This window comes from Bufo bufo, chromosome 1 (genome assembly GCF_905171765.1).
Source record: "Bufo bufo chromosome 1, aBufBuf1.1, whole genome shotgun sequence".
NCBI classification, from domain to species: Eukaryota; Metazoa; Chordata; class Amphibia; order Anura; family Bufonidae; genus Bufo; species Bufo bufo.
This window is the reverse complement of record NC_053389.1, coordinates 101,071,937-101,099,592: the sequence shown is the minus strand read 5'-3', so window position 1 is coordinate 101,099,592 and position 27,656 is coordinate 101,071,937. Positions and strand designations below refer to the sequence as shown.

The window sequence follows — 27,656 nt, the reverse complement described above, 5'->3', positions numbered from 1 at the left end:
AATAAATAAATACACACACAGGGAAGAAGATCTTCCTGTCACATTTCAGCTGTACAGTGTAAGTTATGTTATTTTACATACATTTCTTTCATGTTTGGTTTTGTTTCTAGTCTAAAAATTTTCTTTCTGTTATTACAGTATATCAAGGAGGACGTATTTGCACTAATTCCAAATTCCGCCACCATAGAAAATGAATGGGTCCGCACCCGTTCCGCAAAATTGCAGAACAAATGCGGACCCATTTGCGGATGTGTGAATGGAGCCTAAGGGTACTTTCACACTAGTGGCAGGATCGATCCAACAGGCTGTTTACCCTGTCGGATCCGGCCAGCCGCTATTTTGCCGTGCCGCTGGACTGCCGCTCTGTCCCCATTGACTATAAAGGGGACGGTGGTGGAGCTATGGCGCAGCACGGCAGTGCACAGCGAGAGGCCATTTGACTAAAAGTCCTGGATTTTCGACTTTTTATGGTACTTTCACACTAGCGTTAGTGTGATCCGACAGGCAGTTCCATCGTCGGAGCTGCCCGCCGGATCCGCCAATCAGTGTGACAACTGACAGCATTTGTAGACGGATCCAGGTGCTGATCCGTCTAGAAATGCATTGCAATAACGGATCCGTCTATCCGCTTGCCATGTCGATGGACGGATCCCTCTTGCAGTCTTTTTCACAGTTTTCATGTTCTGCGCATGCGCAGACCGGAAGGGCGGATCCGTCCTTCAGTTGTTTTGCAACGCCGGATCCGCAAGGCAGCTCCGTCGTCGGAGCTGCGTGCCTGCTGGATCCGCCGATCAGTGTGACAAGTGACAGCATTTGTAGACGGATCCAGGTGCGGATCCGTCTAGAAATGAATTGCAATAACGGATCCGTCCAGCGGCACCGTCAAATAGCGGCAGGGCGGATCCGACAGGGTGAACAGCCTGTCGGATACGTCCTGCCGCTAGTGTGAAAATATCATTAGCATTATGTGTATCTAAGCAATATCTATATTATTCAAATATATATCCAATATGGATATTGCTTAGATAAATCCATATATTGTTGGCAGATAAGGATTTTATATAGCTGAATAATGATGTTTATAATAATGATGGCCAATTATTTATTTATATTTCCCAGGGGGTGTTCAATGTGTACTAGTGGGGGGGGGGGGGAACCAGGGCTGTAATAACGATCCCCAGATGCAGAGGGGAACGTTTACAAACTGCCACCTCTAGCCCCAGTGAATGCAGGAGGGACAAACATACCCTGCTGCAGGAGAAGAGATCACCTCGGCTCTGGTATGTACTGCACAGGAGCGATCGCATAGCAGACCCGAGGCAGTGAGAAGAGCTGGAGGGGGGAGGGCACCAGAGGCTCTGACGTCTCGTTTACACAGCCTGGACACTCCCTCAAGCAGGGAAAAGGCTGTAAACGAAACGTCATCAGCAGAGCAGGCTTACTGACGTCAGGTGTAACATGACCCTGAACTGAACTGGCCAAACAGTGATAGATAGGTGATGAAAGTGATTTTAAGAATCTTTCACTGGTCTACAATAAATGCAATTAGAATAGATTTATTTAAGTCGGATAACCCCTTTAAGTGTTTTGACACTCTTCCACATGATCACCTCACAAAGTAAACCAGAGGGGAGGGTGGTGGTGAATCGTGGCTTTGCCGCGCCTCCTGCACTCCCATACGCCAGCTTAGAGGCTTGATCTGTAAGATGGGAGGAGCCTCCTCCATAAAGTCCACACAGATCGGCGGCCGCGTTACGGCCACCCTAGCGCCGATGCCGCCGCCTCACCACACGAAGCGGGCGTCGTTCATGTTGTTTGTCTGTGTTCAAAGATATAAATCACTGAAAAAAGGTGCACCACAATAATATACGACTGACCATACTGGCTAGACCCTCACGCTAATAAAAGCTGAGACTTTAGCCAATATCTTCCAGTCTGGAACATATCGGATCCCTGCGCACCCCATCAAGGTATCTCAGTGTGGCGTGGGTCCTACCACTAAACTACCTATCGTGTGTGAACACAGTCTGATAGGTTCTAAGGACCGACTCAAAGCCAAGCTCCTACATACCTTCAGGCCATTTTATTCTGTGATTTTTCTTTACATGTATTGAATGTGCTAATGCTTGCCATAAGTAACATTCTGGTGTCACATGGCCTGCTATAGGTGGGGCTTGCGGCCTCCTCCTCCCTCTCATTGTATTATTGATCTTACTATGGGGGTATGTAGGAGCTTGGCTGTGAGTCGGTCCTTAGAACCTATCAGACTGTGTTCACACACGATAGGTAGTTTAGCGATAGGACCCACGCCACACTGAGATACCTTGACGGGGTGCGCAGGGCTCCGATATGTTCCTAACTGGAAGATGTTGGCTAAAGTCTCAGCTTTTAACATCAGCGTGAGGGCCTAGCCAGTATGGTCAGTCGTATATTATTGTGGTGCACCTTTTTTCAGTGATGTATTTTTATATTTTCATCCACACATTATTTCATCTTGTGTAGGATGTGTTTGTGGTGCATGTGGTCCGCTGCCGACATCCTCCATTGTATGCATTTTTGCTGGGGATTGCCGTTAGCAACGGATCACTTGCGGAGGAATTGCTCTCCCGATTACAAACACGCCACAGTGTTTGGGGTTGAGCATTTCCTTCCATTTAGGCACTTTATTCAGTGATTTGTGTTCAAAGATACCCGCTAGTCCTGATGAGCTTTCACAGCGAAACACATTGAGTGTACGCGAGGGTATAGTTAGTCATACACAGTCAGTTATATTTATGTTATAAAAGGAGGCGCAAATAGCCATTTTACTACTAATGTTGCATGGCAATTGTATGCGCGTGCGTAGAAACAGGTGGAAAGATGTATCTCGGGTTGAATTGCCTGATAATGGGATTATTAACTAAGTCTCCAATGCATGCTCACCATTTGCAACACTGTAGCGGTTTCCACAGTTGAACACTTGCACAATATAGCGGCAGTACAACTATTTGTCCAATAGCGCTACACAGTATCACACAGTCTGCTGTTTTGTGTAGGGTGCACATGATGTTCAACTGATGGTAATTATTCATTTACCTGGTTTCTCAAAACAATCATAAGGGGGCACACCCTGGAGGATTGTTCCTTTTAACACCCCGGGGGGTATTATTACCTCTTAAAGCGAACCTTTCACCTGGATTTCACTTAATAAACTATCACCAGTACCTTATAGATTATCCTCATTGTGTTTCCATACAGTCTTGTGCCGCTTTCCTGCGATGTATATTCATTAAAAAAACGACTTATAAAGTACTCCTAAAGTCACGGTAGAAGTCAAGGGGGTAGCCCTTCCCTCACTCCAGGCTGTAACTCCCCTGCCCTAACCCCGACTCTAAGCAGTGTAATTGACACCCGGCTCAGTCGCCGGGGCCGCGCTTGTACAGGCGGCGCATGTGCCGTCGACCTCAGTAGCAGTGCGATCCCGTCTATCGCGCGGACTCAAGCGCGATCCTGTAACTGAATCGCGCATGCGCGGTCCCCGATGCCTGCCTGTCTTCTCTTCCTCACGCGTGATTCAGTTACAGGATCGCGCTCGAGTCCGACGGCGCATGCGCTGCCTGTACAAGCGCGGTCCCGGCGACTGAGCCGGGTGTCAATTACACTGCTTAGAGGCGGCACAAGACTGTATGGAAACACAATGAGGATAATCTATAAGGTACTGGTGATAGTTTATTAAGTGAAATCCAGGTGAAAGGTTCGCTTTAAGCAACCAAAAGGTATTAAGTTAGACTTGACATTTTTTTGGTATATAGGGTTATCCCTTACCATTAGTTTTAATTAAGATATTTAATAAAGATTAATAATTTTTGCTTTTAACTTACCTTTTGGCAGTGAGAAGTAATTTTTAATTGGTGGAGCGTAAACGACACTATTATTTGCAGTGAATTATTTCTGAATTAAATCTGTATAGCGCCATCTGCTCTTTGTTCTTTTCCTTATTTCTCTGTCCTGCTCACGGAGAAGGCCGCACATGTAACAGGTCAGCCAGTGTCATAGGAACAAATCTGCTGACAGATGCTGTTTAAAACTGATGGCCTATCCACTTATTATACTCAGTTATATAGCGCTGACATATTCAGCAGAGCTTTAGAGACATTAGCAGCTACTGTCCCCAATGGGGCTCACAATCTAAGTGCCCTATCAGTATGTCTTTGGAGTGTGGAAGGAAACCTGAGCATCCGGGGAGAACATACAAACTCCATGCAGATGTTGTCCTTGGTTGGAGCCCAGCGCTGCAAGGCAACAGTGCTAACCACTGGGCTGCCCATCCACTTATGGGAAATCAGAAAACAGCGTAGCACAGTTTGTCTGTTTCAATAACCAAGGCCACCCCATAAGACAGGTATTCTGATCTTTGATCTTGGCCATGAATGGCTGAGATGGGAATAACCCTTTAACAACCAATAAATCCACCATTAAAACACCCTACAGGGGTTGTCGTCCAGACTGCAGTTACGCCGAGAGACCCCCGTGTCTGAATCATAGTTCAACTAGACACACTTCCCTATCAAGATTTATTTTTTGATATCATGTGCTCAATACAAAGTAATGAGGATATTTGTAGTCCATTCTCTCATACCTTGGAGAAGAAGTTGATGCTGTATGTGATGGTGTGCATAGTGACAGGGTGACCTCGAATAAAGAACCCTCCAAAATAAACTTGAGAAAGGTTATGTTGTTTGGCATAGAGACAAGCGAGCTGGCCAATGTCATTGCTGATCATATGTAATAAGCTTTTTGCCATGTCTTCTTTGGAGAATTCTACAGCGGAAAGAAGGAAACAATAAAATAATAGGAGGAACGGATTCTTGTTGCAGATGTCTGAGATACGGTCAGTACAGGCTATTGGCTGTAGCTGGAATCTGTATCATACAGTGGCTATGGTGGGCTGTCTATGCGGAGCCGTGCAATGCACCACGTACAGCGGGGTCAGAAGTGCTGCTGTTCACACACAAAAAAAAAAATCCAAAAAAGTTCTTCACACTTACCATCATCACAAAAAGATTCTCAGAGATACCATCACTGGGATATACTGCTGTTTCTCACCTTTATCTACAGTGGCAGACTTGCCAAAGCTGCTTGCAATCAGATTTCCTGTTAATCCCAGGATTTGGCAAGCCCCTCCATAGATATCTTTCACCAGCATGTCAACATTAGTGTGTTGTCCTTTGGCAGCCAGCTGTAGCAATTCATCGAACTTCTGTAGAAGAGAAAAGGGTCAAAGTTTTCACCCGTTCCATTTAAAGGGATCCTGTCACGTAATATGACGGACAGGTTTCTTTCCTGATGTACATACGAAATAAATGTATCAGTCATCCTCCAGAGGAGGGGGCAGCAAGTCTCATCTATGCGCGCTGCAGGCTTCGGGGAGTCAGTACTGACTGCCATCACAGGAGTCACCGACCGCTGAAATCAGAGGGTCTGTCAATACACTATGCTACCCTAAGAGAGGGCAGCATAATAGAGGTGACAGGTTCCCTTTAAGATGTAAGTATTAGGCAACTACTTCATATTAGCACATGAGTCATAGACCGCTGCATATGTCATTACAGTAATTTATGCTGTCCTCAGTAAGGGCAAAAAGGATGTGACAGGTTCCGGATATAGACTGCAGGGGACAATAATAAATAAAAAATAAATAAAAAACACTGAGCCCACTGGGAAATCACTCCAAAATGAAATAATACCACGTCGTACACCGGTCACTGCTCAAACATGTCTTAGAATAAGAAGATGAAAAGTACAGCACTCGCCTTCTGATTAAAATCGGTCTTTATTACTCAGGCAGGATAGATCAGATAAGGACACAACTGGGCGACGGTCACTTTGTGAACTGTCTGGAATTGTTGCATACAATGGCCATCGCCCAGTTTTTACCTAATAAATCCGGCTTGTGCAATAAAGGCAGACTTTTAACCAGAGGGTGCGTGATGTACTCATTCATCCACTTATGTGATAAGTAAAAGTTGCTCCAGAATTGTTATTTCATGGGGAAATACAAGCATTTACTAAAAACATACAAGTTAGGAAGGTCCTTTTATGAGCGTCACATGGCAATCTTCATATTGTATGGGGATGAACAACCGTTAATACAATCATTCATCTCCCTACAGTTTGCTTACATCCATATCACACCCTCTGTTTACACGAGGAAATTTGCTGCCGTAGAGTTATGATTTTCAGTGCTGCATAAAGGTTTGAGTAAGACAATTAAGGCTCTTTTATATGGTCTGATGTTTGGCTGCGGTCGGGGCAATGGTCGGGAACACCCATTCATTTAGCAAATCTTTGTCCCTTATAAAAAGGCCTTATGTGTCTTAGTCAAATCACAATTTAAAAAACAGCTTATATTACTTAACGACTAAAAAGCAGCTGACCTTTGTCTTTGTAAGCAAAGCTCCGAGCCCCCAGAACGTACCACCTCCTATAGAGCTTCCTCCTATACGCTCAAACTTGTCTTCAGTCTCTACCTGCCAAAGAATGCAGAGTCTGCACATCAGGGATCTTTATTGCCCTGTCGGGCTGTAGATCAAGCATGTCTCGTCATGTATTAAGATGATGATTAATCACAAGGAGTATAAATTAATCGAAGAAAACTGTTACAAACAGAAAATGGAAACAAACTCTAACCTACGATCTCTAAAAAATCTCAGCAATACACCATCAATGTTTCTGGCGAGAAAATTCTTTCCAGCCTGTTTTGGGTCTTAATAACCAAGAAATCTTTTTCATTGTCGCCTTCTAAGAGCTGAAACTTTTTATGTACCTTGTCGATGTAGTAATATGAGGGCTTGTTTTTATCAAGGAGAAGTTGTAGTATTTAAAGGTATCATTTTGGGGTAGATATAACTCACTGATTAAATTTTATTAAAGGGGTTGTGCGGCAGTATATAGTGATGACCTATCCTCAGGAGAGGCCATCAATATCTGGTTGGCGGTGGTCCGACACCCGGCACCTCTGCTGATCAGCTGTTTGAAGAGGAGGCGACGCTACATACGAGTGCTACTTCCTGTTCATTACACTACGCGTTGTTTCGGAAGTGAGTGTAATTACAAATACTCATTTGATAGGTGATCAATATAAAACGTCCGCACAACCCCTTTAACTCTTTCTTGGGGGAGGATTATGGGGGGGGGGACATCATTGAGTTTTTACATTGTAAATTTTGATACTTTCACTTTGCAGCATAAATAACATGATTACTTTACTTTCTGGCTCAGTATGATTACAGCGATACCAAATACTGTATATATTATTTTTATGTTTTACACAATAAAAAGCATCTAAAAAAAATATATGTTTTTGCATTGCCACAACCTAAGACCTGTAAGTTTTCTACCTTTCGCTCTACAGAGCTGTGTGAGGGCTTGATTTTTGCGGGATGACTTGTAGTTTTCATTGGTATCATTTTGGGGTAGATAGCACATTTTCGCTGTTTTTTTATTCCTTTTTTTGTGGCAAATAAGAAAAAAAATCTGCAATTCTGGCATTGTTTTTGTTAATTACATGATAATTGTATAATGCAGATCGTTACAGACACAGCGATGCCAAATATCTGGAAGGCATTTTATTTTTGCAACTTTTTATGGAAAAAGGTGTATTTTTTTAACTTGAAGTTGTTTTTGGTTTTTTTCACTTTTATATTACAATTTATTAGTCCCGCAAGGAGGCTTTGACGGGCAATCTTCTGATCATTTCTATAAATACATTGTAATACCTATATAGTACAGTGTACTATATACTGTCAGTACGATACTTACAGGGACTATCAGACTGTGAGTCGGCATACACTGAGGGAAAGCCAGAAGGCTTTCATTAGGTCTCTGGCTGCCATATTAAGATATTGGCACCTGGCTCATTTGCTGTGGTGCCAATGGCTGAGAGCCTCCTCCCTCTAAACCACTTAGATGTCCTGGTCTCTAATGACCATGATACATAAGGGTTTAAACAGCCTGGATCAGCACTTCTGCCGATCTGGCAGTTAGGGCAGGACCTGGGTTTTACATGAGAGCTAAACTCCTGCTCTCCACTGCACGGGACACCCATGCAGAGTTTAAATTAGAGTGCCATAAAAAGGTGGCAGCCTATCCTGGCGTATTGGCAGACCAACCAACCTGCTCTGTACTGATGAGAAGTAAGAACCCCAAAACTGCCTCTGGTTTAGCTGGTATGGTCTAATGATCTAACCTGCATACATATTTCCCATAGGGCTGTGATGGCTAACCTCCGGCACTCCAGCTGTGGTAAAACTACGATTCCCAAGATGTACACTTGCTTGGCTGTTCTCAGAACTCCATAGAAATGAATGGAGCATGCTGGGAGTCGTAGTTTCACCACAGCTGGAGTGCCTGAGAGGTTAGCCATCACTGCCATAGGGCATTGCTTGAAAAATGATTCTCCATACACTGGCGTGTCTCTTCAATGAGAAACAATACCTTCTATGAGCATGGATGATGACAAAAATGAAAATATTAAAACTTACCTTAACTATAGAAACTCCAGAACCTATATTAACTAGTAAATAGGGGAATATATTGGGGTGAGTGGTTTGAAATCGAAACTCCGAATCTGCATGCTTCACATGAACAAATGCCTCATGAGGAATATTCTTTAGAACAAAATTACAGCCCTTTATAAGACAGGTCATTTCATCCTCCTTGTCAACTCTAGAGAGGAAAAAAATACTATTATTGTCAGAAATAGTCAAAGCTGTGGGGCACACTACCGGCACGTGTCTTACAGAGCAGATTTATGTTCTGGCTCACATAGAGACATCTTAAGAAGAAGACACCTTCTATGACACACATATGTCTTAGGCTACTTTCACACTAGCGGCACGGACCTCCGGCAGGCTGTTCTGTCGGGTGAAAAGCCTGTCGGATCCGTCCTGCCGCTAGTGAACGTGTGCCCCCGGACTGCCGCTCCGTCCCCATTGACTATAATGGGGGCGGGGCGGAGTTCCGGCGGAGGCACAGCGAGAGGCTGCCGGTATAATTGTCAGACATGTCGTAGTTATATTCCCGCAGCCTCTCGCCATGCGCTGCCGTACCTTATAGTCAATGGGGATGGCAGTCCGGTGGCACACGTTCACTAGCGGCAGGACGGATCCGACAGGCTGTTCACCCGACGGAACAGCCTGCCGGAGATCCGTGCCGCTAATGTGAAAGTAGCCTTAAACAGGTTTTACTGGAGTACAATATTGATGACCTAACCTCAGGACAGACTCCCAGAACCTGCACTGATAAGCTATTTGAAGCGGCCATAGCCCTCAGTTGAGCGCTGCTGCCTGTGATGCTGCCTGTGACGTCGCGGTCATTGATCACATGGACTATGTGCAGCTCAGCCTCATTTAAGTAGATGGACATGGACTACAATACCAAGCAGAGCTGCTATACAATATAATGCACTGTGCGTAGTATTCTGTGAGGAGGCCGCTGCGCTCGTCCAGGCACTGTGACCCATTCAAATAGCTTAGTGACCAGGGTGCCAGGAGTCTCAACCCCACCGATCTGATATTGCCGACCCTTCCTGAGGATAGGTCAGCCATACTGTACTCCTAGAAAACCCCTTTAATAGGGTATATGGACAGGGGTTGTTTGTTTTACCAGGATACATGCCGTCTCCAAGCTCAATTCTCCCATAAGAATCCTTACTTTAAGCCCAATTTCTTTTCGATTAGGTCCTTAAATTTGTAGGCTCCCCCGCCAGTGGCCTTGATAACCTTCGTCTCTGTATTCACTAGGTGATCTTTGATGAAGTCCAGACAAGTTTCTATATAGGCGTTTTCAAATTTAATGAAGTGCAGTCGGGCCGTGATCTCTTCTTGCTCAGATATTTCATATAATAATGCTTGGTCAGCATCCTAAAGAAGGAAAAAAAAATATTAAAAGACATAGAAAATCCCCTTTAATGTTGTATGGCTGCTGATATATAATCTTCCATGGTGGAGAAGATTTTTAACTCAGAGCCACAATATAATAGGGAATTACAAGAATACTAATTCCCAAGCATTACTGAAGAGCTTACTTTAGGAGCAGAAGCATGCCGCACAGAACATGTAAGGCTTCAAGGAATTTAATTATATTATTTCAAGTGGTTTAAAACCAGAGCTTCAAGATAAGGGCTCATACACACAGTAAATCTATGTACATGGGGCAACAAGGGGTCCCTAGTCATTAAGGGACCGTGTTCTTCACTAGTAGGCTAATTTCAGATGAGTGTTTCCACTGAGGAAAACACCCTCCGTGTGGGAGCATGGCTTCTTGTAATGGACACTGCTCGTTTTACAGGACCAAACTATTTATAATGCTGTATGTCTGCCCGACCTTGCATCTACTGAACTGTACTGCCATAACGCCATCAGTATACACTGCGTGCAGAATTATTAGGCAAATGAGTATTTTGACCACATCATCCTCTTTATGCATGTTGTCTTACTCCAAGCTGTATAGGCTCGAAAGCCTACTACCAATTAAGCATATTAGGTGATGTGCATCTCTGTAATGAGAAGGGGTGTGGTCTAATGACATGAACACCCTATATCAGGTGTGCATAATTATTAGGCAACTTCCTTTCCTTTGGCAAAATGGGTCAAAAGAAGGACTTGACAGGCTCAGAAAAGTCAAAAATAGTGAGATATCTTGCAGAGGGATGCAGCACTCTTAAAATTGCAAAGCTTCTGAAGCGTGATCATCGAACAATCAAGCGTTTCATTCAAAATAGTCAACAGGGTCGCAAGAAACGTGTGGAAAAACCAAGGCGCAAAATAACTGCCCATGAACTGAGAAAAGTCAAGCGTGCAGCTGCCAAGATGCCACTTGCCACCAGTTTGGCCATATTTCAGAGCTGCAACATCACTGGAGTGCCCAAAAGCACAAGGTGTGCAATACTCAGAGACATGGCCAAGGTAAGAAAGGCTGAAAGACGACCACCACTGAACAAGACACACAAGCTGAAACGTCAAGACTGGGCCAAGAAATATCTCAAGACTGATTTTTCTAAGGTTTTATGGACTGATGAAATGAGAGTGAGTCTTGATGGGCCAGATGGATGGGCCCGTGGCTGGATTGGTAAAGGGCAGAGAGCTCCAGTCCGACTCAGACGCCAGCAAGGTGGAGGTGGAGTACTGGTTTGGGCTGGTATCATCAAAGATGAGCTTGTGGGGCCTTTTCGGGTTGAGGATGGAGTCAAGCTCAACTCCCAGTCCTACTGCCAGTTTCTGGAAGACACCTTCTTCAAGCAGTGGTACAGGAAGAAGTCTGCATCCTTCAAGAAAAACATGATTTTCATGCAGGACAATGCTCCATCACACGCGTCCAAGTACTCCACAGCGTGGCTGGCAAGAAAGGGTATAAAAGAAGAAAATCTAATGACATGGCCTCCTTGTTCACCTGATCTGAACCCCATTGAGAACCTGTGGTCCATCATCAAATGTGAGATTTACAAGGAGGGAAAACAGTACACCTCTCTGAACAGTGTCTGGGAGGCTGTGGTTGCTGCTGCACGCAATGTTGATGGTGAACAGATCAAAACACTGACAGAATCCATGGATGGCAGGCTTTTGAGTGTCCTTGCAAAGAAAGGTGGCTATATTGGTCACTGATTTGTTTTTGAATGTCAGAAATGTATATTTGTGAATGTTGAGATGTTATATTGGTTTCACTGGTAAAAATAAATAATTGAAATGGGTATATATTTGTTTTTTGTTAAGTTGCCTAATAATTATGCACAGTAATAGTCACCTGCACACACAGATATCCCCCTAAAATAGCTAAAACTAAAAACAAACTAAAAACTACTTCCAAAAATATTCAGCTTTGATATTAATGAGTTTTTTGGGTTCATTGAGAACATGGTTGTTGTTCAATAATAAAATTAATCCTCAAAAATACAACTTGCCTAATAATTCTGCACTCCCTGTAATTCAGTAGATGCAAGGTCAAGCAGAGACATACAGCATTATAAATCATTCCTGTGAAACAAGCAATCTCTATTACAGGAAATAATGCTCCCATGCGAAGCACGTTTTCCGCAGTGGACATGCCCGTCTGAAATTAGTCTTAAAGAGGTATTCCGGTTTTGCAACTTTCAGCATCAATTGACAGAAAACAAGACTTTATCACTTACTAAGGCTACTTTCACACTTGCGGCAGAGTGATCCGGCAAGCAGTTCCGTCGCCGGAACTGCCTGCCAGATCAGGCAGTCTGCATGCAAACGGATGGCATTTGTAGATGGATCCGGATGCGGATCCGTCTCACAAATGCATTGCAAGAACGGATCCGTCTGTCCGTTTGTCATACGGACAAACGGATCAGTTTCTATTTTTTTTCCACATCTTTAAAGGTCTGCGCATGCGCAGACCGCAAGGACGGATCCGGCATTGCGGTATTTTTAATACATTTCAATGTAAATTAATGCCGGATCCGGCATTCCTGCAAGTGTTCAGTTTTTTGGGCCGGAGAGAAAACTGCAGCATGCTGCGGTATTATCTCCGTCCTGAAAAGTCAAAAAGACTGAACTGAAGACATCCTGAACGGATTACTCTCCATTCAGAATGCATGGGGATAAAACTGATCAGTTCTTTTTCGGTATTGAGCCCCTAGGACGGAACTCAATGCCGGAAAAGAAAAACGCTAGTGTGAAAGTACCCTAACAGTAACTGTTTATCTGTAACGGCCATTTTCCTGCACTCTATTGCAGTCACGTGACATTTTCCACTGCTTTGGTTCCCCATCCCGATGACATAATTTCTACATCTGAAAAGTGGCACAGCTTGTAAGGCTTTGCCCAGTAGACACAATGGGGCAGATTTATCATGACTCGGACAGCTCACTCCACTTTCACATATGGCTAAAGTCAGATTTATGATCGGCCCTTTAAGACTGTAATAAATGTGGTTTGACGGTAGCCGTTTATCTGTCAGTAAGCAGCTTTACAAAAGTCGCACGTCCTTACGAAAAAGTCGCATGTTCTATTAAAAAGTCTCATAAGATAAGCATGGTCCTCACTGGAGTGAAATTGCGCATTTTTTTGGCGACTTTCTTGTGACTTTTTAAATAGTCCCAATAGTAAATCTGTCTAGAGATTCATTTACACAAGGAAACATGCCCACTTTCAGAAAACTGGCGAGCATAGTGCAGAGCAGATTTGTGCGCAGTTTTAGCATTTGCGCATTTTTTTGCGACTTTTTCACTCCATTATTTTGACTTGAGCTAATGATAAATCTGACCCAATATCATTAGTGACCTTGCCTATGAGGTCAGTGTTCTGCTCATTCTCCTGGACCCTGCCCTGTTGATGTGATGTCAGCAATGATGCAGAGTCTTAGGCCTCATGCACACGACCGTTGCGTGCATCCGCGGCCGTTGTTCCGTTTTCCGTTTTTTTTTTGCGGAGCCATTGACTTTCAATGGGTCCGTGGAAAAATCGGAAACTGCACCGTTTGGCTTCCGCGTCCGTGATCCGTTTTTCCAGTCCGTGAAAAAAATATGACCTGTCCTATTTTTTTCACGGACAACGGTTCACGGACCCATTCAAGTCAATGGGTCCGTGAAAAATCGCGGATGCACACAAGATAGTCATCCGCGTCCGTGATCTGTGTCCGTGATCCATGTCCGTTTTTCCTATCATTTTCAATGCAAACTTGACTTAGTTTTTTTATTCACTTTTCATGTCCGTGGATCCTCCAAAAATCAAGGAAGACCCACGGATGAAAAAAACGGACATGGATCACGGAACAACGGAAACCGTTTTTGCGGAACGCAAAAAAAAACGTCCGTGTGCATGAGGCCTTAGAGCGGAGTTTTTCCAGCAGGTCTGGATCCAGGGCTGTAATCAGGAATTTCAAAGCTCCATGCAGGCAAACTGTGTGCCTCCCATACCCCATTTTTATGTACACTCTTTATCAATCACAATAAGTAACATGCTCATAATATTTGCACATCAACACCACTGAAGCAACAAATAAACTTTAAAAAAACAAAAACAGTAATACTGTCTACAAGGCATACAAAATCCTATCTTTACAGCGGAGCTTTTCTATAGAGGAGAGGAGGCAGTTATATCCCGATACAGAAGGTCTGGGGTTCTCACTGCGATCTGTGAAATATTTTTTATAGTAAAAGTTCTGGCAGAAAAGTAGAATTTTAACTTTCCATCTGTTACTTTATTTATGGTGACTGGTAAATGGCACGATTTTTTTCCCTTCATTTCAGTAAGATAATATTTATTTAGTATCATGCCTGTGGGGGAAAAAATTGCTTTTTAAGCACCGAATTCAGCCCTTCCAACAGAACAGATCTGTAGTGTAATGGTAACTCTACTGCCCGACATACAGAAGGTCTGGGGTTCAAATCCTGATGAGGACCTGTTAAATTAATGTCTATACAGTCTATATAAATGTCTATACAGCTTTATTAGCATTCACTGCACTGAATACGTATGAGGCTGCCAAGCCCTGCCTGAATCTGTAAAGTTCCAGCTGGGAGGGGAACGAGAGGCAGAGACCTGATGCTACAGACACAGGTCACAATTATGTTGGATGAGTCAAAATGCAATCATATTTACATGGACGAATATTGTAATAACGCCCGTTGGACGGCTTGATATTGTATATTTTATAAGTGTTTTGTATAACAATAAAAAATATTGAAATAAAAGGGAGAAATAAAAATGCACTCATAGCTTCATTATCTGACTTATATGATGCAGTAAGGTTGAATGCTGTTTTTTTTTTGTGGTGTAACCCTTTAAAGTTCATTGCAGTTAGGCCTCATGCACACAAACGTATTTTGTTTCCGTGTTCGATACTTTTTTTTTGCGGATAGGATGCGGACCCATTCCTTTCAACGGGTCCGCAAAAAACGCAGACAGCACACAGTGTGCTGTCCGCATCAGTATGTCCGTTCCGTTGCTCCACAAAAAAAATAGTGCATGTCCTATTTTTTTCTAGTTTGCGGACAAGGATAGGCATTATTACAATGGATCCGCAAAAAAAACGGATGCCATACGAAACGTCGTGTGCATGTAGCCTTAAGAAGATTTTATGCTCTGCTCTTCATGCAGGACCAATCATATCAAATTAACAGCATTCCTTAGATCAGTGGAGCCCAATATTATTTAAAAAAAAAACAAACATCAATCTCTTTACATTCTCACTTCAAAAGAAAGGGGGAGATTTAATATGGAAAGAGACAAATTTTGTCACAAATGCCGGTCTGTGACAAAATATGTGACTTTTTAGCTTATTCTGACCTCCTCGTCACTTATCAAGAAAGTGAGCAGGGTGTAGACGGGAGGAGGCAGACTATGGGCTGGACCTCCGCAGCCTGACTCATTTAATCATTTCTAGCTCCTGGCTGGAGTAGACTTCAGTTCTGGTGCACAGACGGCCTGACATGCGCCTCTTAAGAATTGCGACCCATCTCACGCCAAGGTCAGATTACGGCCTCATGCACACGACCGTTGTGTGCATCCGCGGCCGTTGTTCCGTTTTCCGCTTTTTTTCGCGGACCCATTGACTTTCAATGGGTCCGTGGAAAAATCCGAAAATGCACCGTTTTGCAGCCGCATCCGTGATCAGTGTTTCCTGTCCGTCAAAAAAATATGACCTGTCCGTGAAAACTCAGATCCGACAGTATATTCTAACACAGAGGCGTTCCCATAGTGATGGGGGACGCTTCAAGTTAGAATATACTACGAACTGTGTACATGAGTGCCGGACCTGAGGGGTTAATTGTGCGTATCATAGCCCCCTGTAAGAGATCAGGTGCTGCCAGGCAGGAGGGGGCAGACCCCCCCTCCCTCCCCAAATTTAAGTTCATTGGTGGCCAGTGTGCCCCCCCTCCCTCCCTCCCCTGTATTTAACTCATTGGTGGCCAGTGCGGCCCCCCCTCCCTCCCCTGTATTACTGTACATTCATTGGTGGCCAGTGGGCCCCCCTCCCTCCCCCTCCTAATTAAACCCCCCCCCCCCACCATCATTGGTGGCAGCGGAGAGTTCCGATCGGAGTCCCAGTTTAATCGCTGGGAGGGACGCTTCTAGTTAGAATATACTTTGAACTGTGTACATGACTGCCCCCTGCTGCCTGGCAGCACCCGATCTCTTACAGGGGGCTGTGATCCGCACAATTAACCCCTCAGGTGCTGCACCTGAGGGGTTAATTGTGCGTATCATAGCCCCCTGTAAGAGATCATGTGCTGCCAGGCAGGAGGGAACACACCCCCCTCCCTCCCCAGTTTTAAATTCATTGGTGGCCAGTGGGCCCCCCCTCCCTCCCTTGTATTTAACACATTGGTGGCCAGTGCGGCCGGCCCCCCCTCCCTCCCCTGTAGTACTGTAGATTCATTGGTGGCCAGTGGGCCCCCCCCTACCTCCCCCTCCTAATTAAAATCTCCCCCCCTATCATTGGTGGCAGCGGAGAGTACCGATCGGAGTCCCAGTTAAATCGCTGGGGCTCCGATCAGTAACCATGGCAACCAGGACGCTACTGCAGTCCTGGTTGCCATGGTTATTTAGCAATTTTTAGAAGCATTATACTTACTTGCGAGCTGCGATGTCTGTGACCGGCCGGGCACTCCTCCTGCTGGTAAGTTTCTATTAAACCAAGAATAACTCTTGCACCAAGATCATCTTCTCCAGTGATTTTGCGCCAAGGCAGAAACCTTCTCTCTCTTTTACTGAAAATTCCTTTTTGGGGGATTGGACACCCCACCGAAAAGAACAAACAATCTGCGGCTGCTGTCCTGGCTAAAAGACCTTATTACTACCAAGTCTACAGTAGAGTTGTGCCTATTTAAGCACAACCCTACAAGGTGAGTGTGGATAATTCCCACTATATTTATCTGTTTGTTTAAACAATATTACCCTATTGTGCGCTTCTCTTCTATTTTTTTCCCTCATTTGGAGGGAAATCTAGATTTGTCCTTGACAAAAGTCCTACTGGTAAGTGACAGGTCTGTGCTATAAGCAATGCACCGCACAGACCTTTCCCTTACCAGTAGGAGGAGCGCCCGGCCCGTCACAGACATCGCAGCTCGCAGGTAAGTATAATGCTTCTACAAATTGCTAAGCAACCATGGCAACCAGGACTGCAGTAGCGCCCTGGTTGCCATTGTTACCGATCGGAGCCCCAGCGATTAAACTGGGACTCCGATCGGTACTCTCCACTGCCACCAATGATAGGGGGGGAGATTTTAATTAGGAGGGGGAGGGAGGGGGGGCCCACTGGCCACCAATGAATCTACAGTACTACAGGGGAGGGAGAGGGGGCCGGCCGCACTGGCCACCAATGAGTTAAATACAGGAGGGGGGAGGAGGAGGAGGGTCTGCCCCCTGCTGCCTGGCAGCAACTGCCAGGCAGCAGTCATGTACACAGTTCTTTTAGTACAGGTTCTTCTCAAAAAATTAGCATATTGTGATAAAGTTCATTATTTTCTGTAATGTACTGATAAACATTAGACTTTCATATATTTTAGATTCAATACACACAACTGAAGTAGTTCAAGCCTTTTCTTGTTTTAATATTGATGATTTCGGCATACAGCTCATGAAAACCCAAAATTCCTATCTCAAAAAATTAGCATATCATGAAAAGGTTCTCTAAACGAGCTATTAACCTAATCATCTGAATCAACTAATTAACTCTAAACACCTGCAAAAGATTCCTGAGGCTTTTAAAAACTCCCAGCCTAGTTCATTACTCAAAACCGCAATCATGGGTAAGACTGCCGACCTGACTGCTGTCCAGAAGGCCATCATTGACACCCTCAAGCAAGAGGGTAAGACACAGAAAGAAATTTCTGAACGAATAGTGCTGTATCAAGGCACCTCAGTGGAAAGTCTGTGGGAAGGAAAAAGTGTGGCAGAAAACGCTGCACAACGAGAAGAGGTGACCGGACCCTGAGGAAGTTTGTGGAGAAGGACAGATTCCAGACCTTGGGGGACCTGCGGAAGCAGTGGACTGAGTCTGGAGTAGAAACATCCAGAGCCATCGTGTACAAGCGTGTGCAGGAAATGGGCTACAGGTGCCGCATTCCCCAGGTCAAGCCACTTTTGAACCAGAAACAGCGGCAGAAGCGCCTGACCTGGGCTACAGAGAAGCAGCACTGGACTGTTGCTCAGTGGTCCAAAGTACTTTTTACGGATGAAAGCAAATTTTGCATGTCGTTCGGAAATCAAGGTGCCAGAGTCTGGAGGAAGACTGGGGAGAGGGAAATGCCAAACTGCCTGAAGTCCAGTGTCAAGTACCCACAGTCAGTGATGGTCTGGGGTGCCATGTCAGCTGCTGGTGTTGGTCCACTGTGTTTTATCAAGGGCAGGGTCAATGCAGCTAGCTATCAGGAGATTTTGGAGCACTTCATGCTTCCATCTGCTGAAAAGCTTTATGGAGATGAAGATTTCATTTTTCAGCACGACCTGGCACCTGCTCACAGTGCCAAAACCACTGGTAAATAGTTTACTGACCATGGTATTACTGTGCTCAATTGGCCTGCCAACTCTCCTGACCTGAACCCCATAGAGAATCTGTGGGATATTGGGAAGAGAAAGTTGAGAGACGCAAGACCCAACACTCTGGGCCTCCATAACATCTCAGCAGTGCCACAGGCTGATTGCCTCCATGCCACGCCGCAATGAAGCAGTCATTTCTGCAAAAGGATTCCCGACCAAGTATTGAGTGCATAACTGAACTTAATTATTTGAAGGTTGACTTTTTTTGTATTAAAAACACTTTTCTTTTATTTGTCGGATGAAATATGCTAATTTTTTTAGATAGGAATTTGGGGTTTTCATGAGCTGTATGCCAAAATCATCAATATTAAAACAAGAAAAGGCTTGAACTACTTCAGTTGTGTGTAATGAATCTAAAATATATGAAAGTCTAATGTTTATCAGTACATTACAGAAAATAATGAACTTTATCATAATATGCTAATTTTTTTTAGAAGAACCTGTATATTCTAACCTGAAGCGTCCCCATCACGATGGGAACGCCTCTGTGTTAGAATATACTGTCGGATCTGAGTTTCACGATCTAACTCAAATCCGATGGTATATTCTAACATAGAGGCGTTCCCATAGTGATGGGGACGCTTCAAGTTAAAATATACCATCGGATTGGAGAAAACTCAGATCCGATGGTATAAAAGGGACTCCTGACATTGAAAGTCAATGGGGACGGATCCGTTTGCAATTGCACCATATTGTGTCAACGTCAAACGGATCCGTCCCCATTGACTTGCATTGTAATTCAGGACGGATCCATTTGGCTCCGCACGGCCAGGCGGGCACCAAAACGACTTTTTTTTTCATGTCCGTGGATCCTCAAAAAAATCAAGGAAGACCCACGGACGAAAAAACGGTCACGGATCACGGACCTACGGACCCCGTTTTTGCGGACCTTAAAAAAAAACGGTCGTGTGCATGAGGCCTAAGACTGGAGTACACAATGCCAGTGGTATACCTGGGAACAGGGTCGGACTGGGGTTCCTTGGGCCTACCAGAGGAAATTATTTTTGGGGCTCAAACCCCATTCCATCATAATGTGACTGGCTTCAAAGGAAACTCCAAATGTTTGTTTTTCTCCTGGACCTTTGGGGCCCACTATGGCTTTAGAGTCTAGGCCCAGGGGAGGACCCAGTGGCACTCTGGTGGGTCAGTCCTACACTGTCAGGGAATACCCACGTTTTAACGCCTGCCTCCGCTATGAAAAAATAAATTCTTACCTGCTCCCCGCAACTCGGGTTGTGTGCACTGGTTCCCACGTGTCCATCTTACAGTCCATGGTTTGTTTACTTCCGGTGGGGCATGGTCACCAGCTCAGCTGCAGCCAATGATTGGCTTCAGTGGTCATGTGTCCACAATAAACACATCAGAGCTGAAACCAATGGTTAGCTGCAACAGAGCAAGTGACCACACCCCACCAGAATTAAAAGAGCCACGGACCGAAATTTGAACGCATGGGAGCCAGTGCACAAAACTGGAGCAGCTAAGGGCGATTTTTCCATGGAGGAGACAGGTGCAAGCATCAGTTAGGGTCCTGCTACATGGGGACAACTGATATAATGTATTTTAATGGCGTCATAGCAGCAGCGCGGCAGTCGCATCACGGCATGTCCCATAGCAACACCACTGAAATTCATTGCCCTGTAGCAGGACCCTTAAAGCTGCTCCACAGTGCACTCTTGCAGTGAGGAACAAGAGCGATTGCTGGGGAGCCCCAATGATCACCTATCCACATGTACAATAACAAAAGTTGCTGCAGATTTTGCTATAAGTTCTGTGGCAAAATAATTTCATGCTGATTTTGCTGCAGATTTCACTCCGCTATTTTAGTGGTGACATGAGCTATGAAAACCCGCAGAAATGTAATGCTGTAGATCCGAAATTCACACTGCAAGTAAATTTTTGTACCAATTTTTTTTTTTTTTTTTACGGATCCATTGTAATAATGCCTAAAACAGACAAGAATAGGACATGTTCTATTTTTTTTGCGGGGCTACGCAACGGACATACTGATTGAAATGAATGGGTCTGCATCCTATCCGCAAAAAAAAACAGAACTGAAACAAACAACGTTCGTGTGCATGTAGCCATATGCTGTGGATTTACCACCCACAAATCCGAACAGAAAATCTGACTGTGGCACACCCAACACATGTGAACATATCCCAATACTTTAGTGATTCGGTCTGTGGCTTCCATTTATAATACAAGCCATGATGGTGATGAGCCATCATGTGACGGATGCCAACAGCGTTCTGTGGATTCTATCAGAGTTAGGCCTCATGCACACTGACTTTTTTTTTTGCGGTCCGCAAAACGGATTTCCGTTGTTCCGTGACCGTTTTTTCGTCCGTGGGTCTTCCTTGATTTTTGGAGGATCCACGGACATGAAAAAAAAAGTCGTTTTGGTGTCCGTCTGGTCGTGCGGAGCCAAACGGATCCGTCCTGACTTACAATGCAAGTCAATGGGGACGGATCCGTTTGACGTTGACACAATATGGTGCAATTGCAAACGGATCCGTCCCCATTGACTTTCAATGTCAGGAGTCCCTATTATACCATCGGATCTGAGATTTCTCCAATCCGATGGTATATTTTAACTTGAAGCGTCCCCATCACCATGGGAACGCCTCTATGTTAGAATATACCATCGGTTTTGAGTTAGATCGTGAAAACTCATATCCGACAGTATATTCTAACACAGAGGCGTTCCCATAGTGATTGGGACGCTTCAAGTTAGAATATACTACGAACTGTGTACATGACTGCCGTACCTGAGGGGTTAATTGTGCGTATCATAGCCCCCTGTAAGAGATCAGGTGCTCCCAGGCAGGAGGTCAGACCCCCCTCCCTCCCCAGTTTTAAATTCATTGGTGGCCAGTGCGGCCCCCCCTCCATCCCCTGTATTACTGTACATTCATTGGTGGCCAGTGTGCCCCCCCCTCCCTCCCCTGTATTTAACTCATTGGTGGCCAGTGCGGCCCCCCCTCCCTCCCCTGTATTACTGTACATTCATTGGTGGCTAGTGGGCCCCCCCTCCCTCCCCTGTATTACTGTACATTCATTGGTGGCCAGTGGCTCCCCTTCCTCCCCCTCCTAATTAAAATTCCCCCCCCCCCCATCATTGGTGGCAGTGGAGAGTTCCGATCGGAGTCCCAGTTTAATCGCTGGGACTCCGATCGGTAACCATGGCAACCAGGATGCTACTGCAGTCCTGGTTGCCATGGTTAGTTAGCAATTTCAGAAGCATTATACTTACCTTCGCTGTCTGTGACCGGCCGGGCGCTCCTCCTACTGGTAAGTGAAAGGTCTGTGCGGCGCATTGCTCATAGCACAGACCTGTCACTTACCAGTAGGAGGAGCGCCCGGCCGGTCACAGACATCGCAGGTAAGTATAATGCTTCTAAAAATTGCTAAGTAACCATGGCAACCAGGACTGCAGTAGCGTCCTGGTTGCCATGGTTACCGATCGGAGCCCCAGCGATTAAACTGGGACACCGATCGGAACTCTCCGCTGCCACCAATGATAGAGGGGGGGGAAGAGGGAGGGGGGCCCACTGGCCACCAATGAGTTAAATACAGGGGAGGGAGGGAGGGGGGGGGGAAACTGGCCACCAATGAACTTAAATTTGGGGAGGGAGGGGATGTCTGCCCCCTCCTGCCTGGCAGCACCTGATCTCTTACAGGGGGCTATGATACGCACAATTAACCCCTCAGGTCCGGCACTCATGTACACAGTTCGTAGTATATTCTAACTTGAAGCGTCCCCATCACTATGGGAACGCCTCTGTGTTAGAATATACTGTCGGATCTGAGTTTTCACAGCTCTGAAAAAGCTTTTATGCAGACGGATCTGCGGATCCGTCTGTGTGAACGTAGCCTACGGCCACGGACGCGGATGCCAATCTTGTGTGCATCCGTGTTTTTTAACTGACCCATTGACTTGAATGGGTCCGTGAACCGTTTTCCGTCCAAAAAATAGGACAGGTCATATTTTTTTGACGGACAGGAAACACTGATCACGGATGCGGCTGCAAAACGGTGCATTTTCCGATTTTTCCACAGACCCATTGAAAGTCCATGGGTCCGCGAAAAAAAAACGGAAAACGGAACAACGGCCACGGATGCACACAACGGTCGTGTGCATGAGGCCGTAATCTGACCTTGGCGTGAGATGGGTCGCAATTCTTAAGAGGCGCATGTCAGGCCGTCTGTGCGCCAGAACTGAAGTCTACTCCAGCCAGGAGCCAGAAATGATTAAATGAGTCAGGCTGCGGAGGTCCAGCCCACAGTCTGCCTCCTCCCGTCTACACCCTGCTCACTTTCTTGATAAGTGACGAGGAGGTCAGAATAAGCTAAAAAGTCACATATATTTTGTCACAGACCGGCATTTGTGACAAAATTTGTCTCTTTCCATATTAAATCTCCCCCTTTCTTTTGAAGTGAGAATGTAAAGAGATTGATGTTTGTTTGTTTTTTTAATAATATTGGGCTCCACTGATCTAAGGAATGCTGTTAATTTGATATGATTGGTCCTGCATGAAGAGCAGAGCATAAAATCTTCTTAAGGCTACATGCACACGACCGTATGTGTTTTGCGTTCTGCAAATTGCGGATCCGCAAAAAAAACAGATGACGTTTCGTATGGCATCCGTTTTTTTTGCGGATCCATTGTAATAATGCCTATCCTTGTCCGCAATCTAGAAAAAAATAGGACATGCACTATTTTTTTTGTGGAGCAACGGAACGGACATACTGATGCGGACAGCACACGGTGTGCTGTCTGCGTTTTTTGCGGACCCGTTGAAATGAATGGCTCCCGCAGGCAGGCACTTGGCCACTGAGGAAGGGAGAGTGAATCTACCCGTAACGCGTATGGTGAAACAAGTGATGTACCTGCATTGAAAAGCCTCCGATAATACTGTATGGCCATACAGAAGAAAATTTCTACAGTAAAAGGATTAACTATTCTTATCGTCGAAAGCTGCACCAAAGGAAATTGCGGAACAGAGTGGCAACTCCCGCGATCTTTGGAACTCCCGCGAAATCTAAACCAGCTTGCTGTATGGAGCGACTGAATAAGCCGGCAAATATTTAAAGCTCCATTGAAGCAATAGGGAGACAACAGACGCTAGACGGTAAGCCAAACATCGATTTAAAGTTTTCTTCAATTCAAAGCTCATATCGACCTTAAAAGGATATGCTATAAGAGACTTTTCACATTATCAGGATTCCTGTGGACACTTTATGAACATATTGCGCTCCCAGTGAATACACCTACAACATTTTCAGTGACATTCAGTTTCCCAAATTGGGATAGAGTGCTAGAAGATAATACCCCCTCTTTCCCAAATAACAGCATATACTTGAAGTTTTTTGGTGTGATATATATTATTGAATTTATCGACACTATTGAGTGGTATCGAATATTCTATCGAATATTTCAACATTGAATTTTCTACCATTCAATTTATCGAATATTTCTATTGAATATATTTTTATTGAATATAGTATCGATCATATCTACCACAATATATGTGACTGTAATGTTGTAGATTATTGCTACATTGTTCTTATAAATTTTATTACTTGTATTTTATGGGGATTTAATAATTATTGTTACAATGGGTCTGCAAAAAAAATGGATGCAACATGGACATCATCCGTATATTTTGCAGATCCATGTTTTGCAGACTGCAAAATACATAAGGGCTCATGCACACAATGCATGCCGTAGTTTCTGTCTGCATCCGATCCGCATTTTCTGTGGATCTGATGCGGACCCATTCATTTAAATGGGGGACCTGCAAAAAAATAGAGCATATCTTATTCTTATTCCGTTTTGAGGACAAGGATAGAACATTTCTACAGAAGTTTAAAAATAAATTATGGCATGCACTCGGCCTGCGAATCCGCGATTTGCTGACTGCGAAACACATACGGCCCTGTGCATGAGCCTTAAAGCTGATACAGTTTGGAATGGAGGCTCCAACATAAATGTGAACAGACCCTAATTGAGTAGAGCAACGTGAGGTTCCCAACTTAAACGAAGATAACCATAGCATGGTTGATTTCTATGCACATTTTTGTATATATTTTTTCCCTCCCTAATGAAGGCAATGGTGGGAACGGAAAATCCTCATAAACACACCACTGAAATACCATAACTGATTTTATAACGCCACAAAAACATTATAAAATACAGAAAAAAAAATGAAAATAAATGTAATGCATATTATAGAGATTGCAATTGCTCCATTCACTAAGGCTACATAAATATTTCAGTCCTGCTCCAAGATGCTTGGCGTGGGTGCAAACAAAGCCAAGAACAAATCTTGGACAGAATACAGATTACATAATGCTTTTCCGGGATGTATGCCAGGTTTATTGGAGGTGAGAATGGGAGTAGGGATTCCCGTAAGAATAAAGACTTTTTCAAGGGTGTCTCTATGGTAATAATGTTGAGACTCACTGTTCTAAGAACTGATGTTATAACATTATATCAGACCTCACAGAACTGCTGACCTGCAGAGAGGAGTCTTACCTACATGGTCTCCGCCACTGGGTTTGGTCTCTATTGCTCCATGCCCGGCTCTTCATAATCCTGGGGAGCAGATACCAACATCCTGTTGGAGGCATGTGTTCGTGGCAGCCACATCACGGCACGACAAATGGTCACGTGATGCAAGGGGAGCAGGTCACCGCTGCAGTCAGCTATTGTCTGCAGAGGTCACGTGCCCCTCCTCCCGTCAACAGGATGTTGATATCAGCACCAGCGAGATAAAGAGCCCGCCAAGGAGCAATAGGGACTGAACCCAGTGGCGGGGACCAGGTAATTATGATCACCACCGTGGTCCGCCACTCTGTGAATTCTGATATAATGTTGGATAGTCCCTTTAAAGGGGTTGTCCGGGTGCAGAGCTGAACCCGGACATACCTCCATTTTCACCCAGGCAGCCCCCCCCTGACTTGAGCATCGGAGCAGTTCATGCTCCGATGCTGTGCGCTAAATCGCGCAGGGCAAAGGCATTTTCTGGAGTTCCAGTGACGTACCGGGCTCTCTATAGGGCTGCAAGGAAGCCCGGTGACGTCGCCTTCATTTCTATGGGGCCGCAGGATGTGCTGCCCGGATGCGGAATTGCGGGTCCGCAATTCCGTATCCAGGAAGCACATTGTGCGGCCGCATAGAAATGAATGGGTCCGCAGGGCAAGGGAGCGCATGGGAGCATGAGAGGCTCCGATGCCAACATCAGGGGGGCTGCCTGGGTGAAATTATGGGTATGTCCGGGTACAGCTCTGAACCCGGACAACCCCTTTAATATGGCATGACTGGTGCAGTAGGAAGAATAAGGTCTTATTCACAGAGGAATACGGGAATGTGTCATCAGAATATTGCTAAATTCAAGGTTTTATGTTAAAAGGAAAAGACACAAATGCAATGGCACTCTGCATCCAGCATTCTGCCCTGCCTCCATGCTGGATGAGGCATTGGTGTACATTTTGGCCAAAGCGTAATAAGCCACTCACCACGTCAAGGTCGCCTCTATGGAGTGGTCCCTAACACTAGTTCCTACCTGTTTGTGGGCCATGACAGCCACACAAAGTCCAGGGAATGCAGGTGCAGCATGCACGCCAAGCACACTCTGCTTTTAACCCCGTCCAGTGCCATTACAGCTTTCATCGGATCCAGGGATGCAAGTACCAACATGCATGCTGAGCCCACTATATACTTCTCCTGGAGCCAAACGGCTACTAGTAGGTGCTATATATGCAGACTCAGTTTTATACTGACTTTAAAACCAGCCTCCAGGACAGATTGACTGGTCAGGTGTGCATGACTGCATGGAGATCGCCACGCCTCCAATACATACTACAAAGAAAAAATGTGGGGGATTCAATCAGCACAACCCTGTATGTAGGTGCACATTGCTATGGCGAAATACATATACAAAGAAAGAGACACAAATGCAATGGCACTCTGCAACCAGCATTCTGCCCTGCCTCTATGCTGGATGAGGCATTGGTGTACATTTTGGCCAAAGCGTAATAAGCCACTCACCACGTCAAGGTCGCCTCTATGGAGTGGTCCCTAACACTAGTTCCTACCTGTTTTAAACTGGAGGCTGGTTTTAAAGTCAGTATAAAACTGAGTCTGCATATATAGCACCTACCAGTAGCCATTTGGCTCCAGGAGAAGTATATAGTGGGCTCAGCGTACATGTTGGTACTTGCATCCCTGGATCCGATGAAAGCTGTAATGGCACCGGACGCAGAGTGTGCTTGGCGTGCATGCTGCACCTGCATTCCCTGGACTTTGTGTGGCTGTCATGGCCCACAAACAGGTAGGAACTAGTGTTAGGGGCCACTCCATAGAGGCAACCTTGACGTGGTGAGTGGCTTATTACGCTTTGGCCAAAATGTACACCAATGCCTCATCCAGCATAGAGGCAGGGCAGAATGCTGGTTGCAGAGTGCCATTGCATTTGTGTCTTTTTCTTTGTATATGTATTTCGCCATAGCAATGTGCACCTACATACAGGGTTGTGCTGATTGAATCCCCCACATTTTTTATGTTAAAAGACTTGTTTCTTGCACAATATTCAAAAAAAATGTAATTGCATGTAATTAAAAATGTAGCATTCAATAATATCCATCTGTACAGCGCCACTTGTTGTTTGTTCTTTTTCTAATTTCTCTGTCCACTTTAAGACAGCAGCCAGGTTACCGTTCAGTGTAGTCCCGTCATGATAATGAGATGACTGCTGAAATGTGATCTCTACAAAACAGGAAGTCTCAACATATTAGAACTAGAGGCCAGTGCAATAGCTGCAGGATTTTAGTATTTTTTTTTTATAATCTTCAAAAACCCTAAAAAATATATATGTTTAACCCCTTAAAGGGGTTTTCTCATGTCAGACAATCGGGGCATATCGCTAGGATATGCCCCCATTGTCTTATCGCACCTATCAGACAATGGGGGCATATCCTAGCGATATGCCCCCATTGTCTAAGATGGGAATACCCCTTTAAGGACCCTGGGATTTTCCATTTTTGCGTTTTCGTTTTTCACTCCCCGCCTTCCCATAGTCCTAACTTTTTTATTTTTCCATTCAC

The 27,656-nt window shown here is 44.9% G+C and overlaps 1 protein-coding gene across 1 annotated transcript in view; it reads right to left on the bottom strand.

The window, feature by feature from the left end:
• The window catches only part of PANK4 (pantothenate kinase 4 (inactive)), an 83,171-nt gene that overhangs the window by 42,105 nt on the left and 13,410 nt on the right, over nt 1-27,656 (bottom strand). The window contains exons 3-7 of the mRNA XM_040427376.1: nt 9,694-9,902; nt 8,523-8,706; nt 6,417-6,509; nt 5,086-5,239; nt 4,619-4,800 (exon numbers count right to left, since the gene is read on the bottom strand). Coding sequence (XP_040283310.1) covers nt 4,619-4,800; nt 5,086-5,239; nt 6,417-6,509; nt 8,523-8,706; nt 9,694-9,902 — 822 coding nt within the window. The remainder of the gene's footprint in view (nt 1-4,618; nt 4,801-5,085; nt 5,240-6,416; nt 6,510-8,522; nt 8,707-9,693; nt 9,903-27,656) is intronic.